The 7,500-nt window shown below is 37.9% G+C and overlaps 1 protein-coding gene across 5 annotated transcripts in view; it reads left to right on the forward strand.

Moving 5' to 3' along the window:
- mars1 (methionyl-tRNA synthetase 1) overlaps nucleotides 1–7,500 on the forward strand; it is a 32,456-nt gene that overhangs the window by 10,464 nt on the left and 14,492 nt on the right. For all 5 annotated transcript variants that reach the window (XM_081380842.1, XM_081380840.1, XM_081380841.1 and 2 more), the window contains 7 exons: nucleotides 1–77; nucleotides 1,541–1,744; nucleotides 2,685–2,886; nucleotides 3,579–3,653; nucleotides 4,412–4,582; nucleotides 6,420–6,515; nucleotides 7,104–7,221. The exon at nucleotides 1–77 is cut by the window's left edge and continues 40 nt beyond it. In XM_081380842.1, coding sequence (XP_081236968.1) covers nucleotides 1–77; nucleotides 1,541–1,744; nucleotides 2,685–2,886; nucleotides 3,579–3,653; nucleotides 4,412–4,582; nucleotides 6,420–6,515; nucleotides 7,104–7,221 — 943 coding nt within the window. The remainder of the gene's footprint in view (nucleotides 78–1,540; nucleotides 1,745–2,684; nucleotides 2,887–3,578; nucleotides 3,654–4,411; nucleotides 4,583–6,419; nucleotides 6,516–7,103; nucleotides 7,222–7,500) is intronic.

Raw genomic sequence — 7,500 nt, forward strand, 5'->3', positions numbered from 1 at the left:
GCTCTGCCGTACGTCAACAACGTGCCTCACCTGGGGAACATCATCGGCTGTGTGCTCAGCGCCGACGTCTTCGCCAGGTACAGATCCATCACCGTCCTAATGTTGTGTTCGGCTTTTTCTTTAAGCGTGTGGAAAAGACAAATTCTGCATTTTCTAAAAAAAAAAACTATAGTGAAATATTTTAATTTCGATTATTTGCAGTTAACATTTTTCTTTTTCTCTCTCCATGTTTTATGGTGTCATAAATTCTTCATATTTTTATTGATATACAGTGTTCTAAATTCTTTGGATTTATATAATAAATTAATTGCTTTTATTCTATAAAATCAAGTCTAAAATCAAATCTTACAAACAAGTCATTGTAAACTTGTTTTTTAATGACAGTGACAGTATAAACAAAGTAAAGTTCAGTATTTTATTAATAATAGAATGGGAAAATATGTATTAGTTTTGTTGAACAAACTCTTACACAGTCTTGATGTTGTTTCAGGCTCTACTAGAACATGTTTTCCTGCTTGAATGTTGATTATTCTCCTCATATTCTCCATTGTTGCGGCTCCTCTCTTCCCAGTCTGTCAGTAACGCTCTGTTTACTTCCTGTCTCTATGAAGCTCCTCCTTCTGAAAAGCACACTGTGCTCTGATTGGTCGGCTGGAGCAGTGTGTTGTGATTGGTCGAGTGCTTCGAGCGTGTTTGGGAAAGTCCCGCCCCTTTCCATAGCCACAGTTTCAACCATAGACTTTATAAAAATATGGATGTAGTGTCCGTGACGTCGATGTTTCCGAAGAGCGTTTTTGAAGCCCAAAGTGGGCGGAGCCGGCCGTCGCCATCTTGGCCGCGCGTCACTCCCGGATAAACGAAAATGTGCAGCGCGGCGGATTAGCTGAGGTGACGTGACGCTAACAGACAGCAGACAAACGGCTAGTAGTGACATCAGCGGCAATCCACCTGTCACTCAAGTGGTCACGCCCTTAATTATGAAAAACTTTAAGGCTTAAAGGGATAGTTCACCCAAAAAGGAAAATTAGCCCATGATTTACTCTCCCTCAAGTCATCCTAGGTGTATATGACATTCTTCTTTCAGACGAATACAAATTAGAGTTTTATTAAAAAATGTCCTGACTCTTCCAAGCTTTATAATGGCTGTGAATGACCATGAAAAGTCCATAAAAGTGCATCTATCCATCATAAACGATCTCCACACGGCTCCGGGGGGTTAATAAAGGCCTTCTGAAGCAAAATCATGCGTTTGTGTAAGAAAAATATTCATATTTAAAACTTAGTAAAATAACTAGCTTTTGGCTGTAAACATATTTTTTCTGCATGAATTTCAAGTTGGGCATTTTAACATGCGGGTCTATGGGGTTGAGTCTCTTCTGCAGCCGGCCTTTAGTGGCCAGTCGATGAACTGCAGTTTAATCACTTCAGTGTTGGACTCAAGAGAGAGACTTTGCTGCTTGGTTTCAACACACTACTAACTATCTCAACCAGGCCCCGCCCCTTTACTCTGCGTATGATATGATGTCGTGTGTTTCTGCAGATATGGGCGCTTGCGCGGCTGGAATCTCCTGTTCGTCTGCGGGACGGATGAGTACGGGACGGCCACGGAGAACAAGGCTCGAGAGGAGGGACTGACGCCGCAGGAGATCTGCGACAAATACCACACCATCCACGCCTCCATCTACCAGTGGTTCCAGATCGACTTCGACTTCTTCGGCCGCACGACCACTGAACGCCAAACTGAGTGAGAACCGCTCGTCTAGTGAAGCCTTCCGTGACCATTCGTTTTAAATCCTCCCGTAGTCAATCATTTAATCCCTTAAAACTCATCTTTGATCACCGAAATGACATATTCCTTGGAAAAACATTTATTCATGCGTTAAAATATCTTGAATGTAACTCGACACCCTTGCCTCATTTAGTATGCGCGGTTCTATGAATATGCAAATGAGCCCGCCTCCACTCACTCACTCAGCTCAGAGATCCACTGGTTGACGATCACACGTTGATCTGATTGGTTACAAGGTAGTTTGTGACGTCAGAAACACCAGCGATTTCAAAGCGTGTCTTTGGTTCACTGCAGTTTTAAGGAGGAAATACTCAGCAATGCTGTCGACTTATGAACTTACACATGCTTTGTCTTAAAGCAGATTAAAATAAGCACATTATTTTATTTCTGTTGTTTTATTTTGTATCAATTTAAAATTGATACATTTATAATTCTATATTTTTATGAATTTTGAAGTGAATTGACAATGTCAATATCATCACTCCAGAAACTTCTATTATATTTAATGTTTTTTTTTTAAGTATTATTATTTTATTTTATTTAAATTAGATTTTATAGTATAAAACATGTATAAGTGTTTGTGTTTGTAGAAGTGCATTCACTTCTAAATACATTTTTAAATATATGGAAAAATTATTTATATATATATATATATATATATATATATATATATATATATATATATATATATATATATATATATAAATAAATACTTTGGATCTTACATTATATTTTCAAAGTTATTTAACGCTCGTAAACGAACGCTGTGCCGTTGAATGTGTGTTTGCGGGCAGGTTATGTCGTTAGTTACGTCATTGCTCGGTTCTCTAGTCAGTGAAGATCTCATAACCATATGGAAGTGTTTTATTTCCTGTAAATCTCCGTCTTTCCTCAGAATCGCTCAGGATATTTTCTGGCGTCTCCACGAGAGGGGTTTTCTGCTGGAGGACACGGTGGAGCAGCTTCGCTGTGAAAGCTGTCAGCGGTTCCTGGCCGATCGCTTCGTGGAGGGCGTGTGTCCTCACTGCCATTACCCAGAAGCCCGCGGGGACCAGTGTGACAAATGTGGCCGTCTCATCAATGCTGTGGAGCTCAGGGTACGGCTCGAGACCACGCGTTCCTGAACTTCACTTCTAAATACATTATTAAATATACGGAAAATGTTTATAAATATATATATATATATATATATATATATATATATATATATATATATATATATATATATATATATATATAATATAACATTATATAACATGTAATATATGTTATATATTTTAAACTCCTACTATATCTGACAGAAATCTGAAAGAGTCTCTTCTGCTCACCAAGGCTGGATATATGTGATCAAAAATACAGTTAAAAATTGTGAAATATTATTCTAATGTAAATCAGCAGTTCTCTATGTGAATATACAGTAAAGTGTAATTTATTCCTGTGTTCAAAGCTGAATGTTCAGCATCATTACTCCAGTCTTCAGTGTCACATGATCCTTCACAAATCACTCTAATATGAGGATTTGCTGCTCAGGAAACATTTATGATTATTATAAAATAGTTTCATATTTTTGTGGAAACATGCATTTTATTTCTCAGGATTCTTTGATGAATAGAAAATTCAGCATTTATTTGAAATAGAATCTTTTGTGACATTATAAATGTCTTTACTGCCACTCTTGATCAGTTGAAGTAGACAGTTTGTTAGTTAGTTCATGTAAGTTAATACATGTTAACTAATAATCTTGTTGTGAAGTGTTAGCGTGTGTGTTTACGGTGTGCTGTTCCTGTAGAGTCCGCAGTGTAAAGTGTGCAAGGAAACGCCGGTGATCCGCTCCTCTAAACACCTGTTCCTGGACCTGCCGAAGGTAAAGCGGATGTGAAATGTGTTGTTGATCCCTTTATCCTCTCTTCAGCTCGGTCAGAGTGTGTGTTTGTCCACACTAATGCGGTTTAGTTTGAACACGCATCTTTTTCTCTCCGTTTTGGCCTTTCGTCCACACTGAGACTGCGTTATCATTAATGAAAACGAAGCTTTTTGAAAACGAAAGTGGATGAATTTGAAAACGCCGGTTTCGTGTTGTAGTGTCGACTGTCGAAACTGATTTAAAAACGATGACGTAAGTTTAGTCATGTGACGCATATTGTACCAATAGATATTGTACCAATTCACTTTCACACTGTTGCTAAAATATGTTACTTCACACACTCTTCATATCACAGTCCTGCAAAGATGACAGAATTTACTCGCATTTGCTAAACATGAGAGCCGTTTTAGTGTTTCAGACCAGACATATAATGGTGAGAGATCGACCTGACTCTTCAGTGAATGCGAGATATTTTGTTAAATAAAATGATCCTGTCAGAAGAATCGGTTCTATGAATATGCAAATGAACCCCGCCTCCACTCCCTCAGCTCAGAGATCCACTGGTTGACGATCACACGTTGATCTGATTGGTTACAAGGTAGTTTGTGACGTCAGAAACACCAGCGATTTCAAAGCGTGTTTTTGAGACTGAAGCGCCTGAAAACGCCAGTGTGGACGGAGAGTGTTTTTAGCGAAAACGCCGTTTTCAAATGTGTCCGGATTGATGTAGACGTAGCCTGTGTGTGTGTGTGTGATAGCTGGAGGGCGAGCTGGAGCAGTGGCTGGAGAAGTCGTTCGCCTCGGGCGACTGGACGGCGAACGCTCGGCACATCACGCGCTCGTGGCTCCGGGACGGCCTGAAGCCCCGGTGTATCACACGAGACCTGCGCTGGGGGACGCCGGTGCCTCACCAGGACTTCAAGGATAAAGTATGAACGCACAATCCTGAGACGTTATTTCTAGTGCTGTCAACGTATTGAGTTAAAGGGATAGTTCACCCAAAAATGAAAATTAGCCCATGATTTACTCTCCCGCAAATCATCCTAGGTGTTTATGACATTCTTCTCTCAGACGAATACAATCAGAGTTATTTAAAAAAAATGTCCTGACTCTTCCAAGCTTTATAATGGCAGTGAATGGCCGTTTCTGTTTTGAAGTCCATAAAATTATGCACTTTTATGATGGATAGATCCACTTTTATGATGGATAGATGCACTTTTATGATGATAGATGCACTTTTATGATGATAGATCCACTATTATCATGGACAGACGCACTTTTATGATGGACAGACACACTTTTATGATGGACAGACACACTTTTATGATGGACAGACGCACTTTTATGATGGACAGATGCACTTTTATGATGGACAGACGCACTTTTATGATGATAGATGCACTTTATGATGGATAGATGCACTTTTATGATGGATAGATGCACTTTTATGATGATAGATGCACTTTATGATGGATAGATGCACTTTTATGATGGATAGATGCACTTTTATGATGGATAGATGCAGTTTTATGATGGACAGATGCACTTTTATGATGGATAGCACACTTTTATGATGGATAGATGCACTTTTATGATGATAGATGCACTTTATGATGGATAGATGCACTTTTATGATGGACAGACACACTTTTATGATGGACAGACGCACTTTTATGATGGACAGATGCACTTTTATGATGGATAGCACACTTTTATGATGGATAGCACACTTTTATGATGGATAGATGCACTTTTATGATGATAGATGCACTTTATGATGGACAGATGCACTTTTATGATGGATAGATGCACTTTTATGATGGATAGATGCACTTTTATGATGGATAGATGCACTTTTATGATGGATAGATGCAGTTTTATGATGATAGATCCACTTTTATCATGGATAGATGCACTTTTATGATGATAGATGCACTTTTATGATGATAGATCCACTATTATCATGGACAGACGCACTTTTATGATGGACAGACACACTTTTATGATGGACAGACACACTTTTATGATGGACAGACGCACTTTTATGATGGACAGATGCACTTTTATGATGGATAGCACACTTTTATGATGGATAGATGCACTTTTATGATGATAGATGCACTTTATGATGGATAGATGCACTTTTATGATGGACAGACACACTTTTATGATGGACAGACGCACTTTTATGATGGACAGATGCACTTTTATGATGGATAGCACACTTTTATGATGGATAGCACACTTTTATGATGGATAGATGCACTTTTATGATGATAGATGCACTTTATGATGGATAGAAGCACTTTTATGATGGACAGATGCACTTTTATGATGGATAGACGCACTTTTATGATGGATAGAAGCACTTTTATGATGGACAGATGCACTTTTGTGATGGATAGACGCACTTTTGTGATGGATAGATGCACTTTTATGATGGATAGATGCGCTTTTATCATGGATAGATTCACTTTTATGATGGATAGAAGCACTTTTATGGACTTCAAAACAGAAACAGCCATTCACTGCCATTATAAAGCTTTGAAGAGTCAGGACATTTTTTTTTAAATACATCCTCTGAAAGAAGAATGTCATATACACCTAGGATGACTTGAGGGAGAGTAAATCATGGGCTAATTTTTATTTTTGCAATGAAATCTAGTTAATTTTTTTGATCGATTAATCGACAGCACTAGTTATTTCACTAATATTGTCCGTTAATCCAAATGCACAATGAACCGATGTATCCGTCTGTCCATGAAGGTGTTCTACGTGTGGTTCGACGCTCCTATTGGCTACCTGTCCATCACGGCAAACTACACCGACCAATGGGAGAAATGGTGGAAGAACCCTCAGCAGGTGCTGATCAAGTTTGATATTTCACCTCTTGATGCAAATCACATATGTGTCTTGGATGAGTGCACAGATTTCGTTTTGTGGTTGTGTTTGGAAATTTTTGACAAGTTGCACTTGTATATACAGTATATGCTTATATATGCATGTATGTATATGTATATAAAATGATATATATATAAAACAAAACAAAAAACAATACAACATACACTTTGGAGCCAGGGGAGCAAAGAAAACACATTTAAAAACAGAAGAAAAAAAGAAAAGAAAAAACAAAAAAAAGAACATTCACAAAAATACAAGACCTTTTGTATCATTCAAAGATTTTGAAGATTGAACAGTCTTAATAGCTTTTCCATTAGTACTAGATTGAATAGTAGAAAAGTATTTTTGACATTCTTTAAGGACTACTGAGAAAAGGGGCTTTTGTTAGAAAACTTACACTTATGAATGTGAAATTTGACTAATAAAATTAACACATTAATTACAACTTATAGAGCCGTATATATTGAGCAAAGTATATTCTCTCAGTGATTGACACACCGCTGCTGTCCGTAACCGTTTTAGTGTGTGATTGCCGTGTGTGTCCTATAGGTGGAGCTGTACAACTTCATGGCGAAGGACAACGTTCCCTTCCACAGTGTCGTTTTCCCTTGTTCACTTCTCGGAGCTCAAGACAACTACACACTGGTCAATAATCTCATAGCCACCGGTGAGATGCTATCTTAAATTCATTGGCATGACCATTTTAAATACACTATCATTAAAAAGTTGAAATTTTTTATGTTTTTGAGTCACCAAAGCTGCATTTATGCTGTAAAAATTGTGAAATATTATTATAATGTAAATCATCTGTTTTCTATGTGAATATACAGTAAAGTGTAATTTATTCCTGTGATCAAAGCTGAATGTTCAGCATCATTACTCCAGTCTTCAGTGTCACATGATCCTTCAGAAATCACTCTAATATGATGATTTGCTGATCAGGAAA

Source organism: Scardinius erythrophthalmus, assembly GCF_964197995.2.
Source record: "Scardinius erythrophthalmus genome assembly, chromosome: 12".
Lineage (NCBI taxonomy): Eukaryota > Metazoa > Chordata > Actinopteri > Cypriniformes > Leuciscidae > Scardinius > Scardinius erythrophthalmus.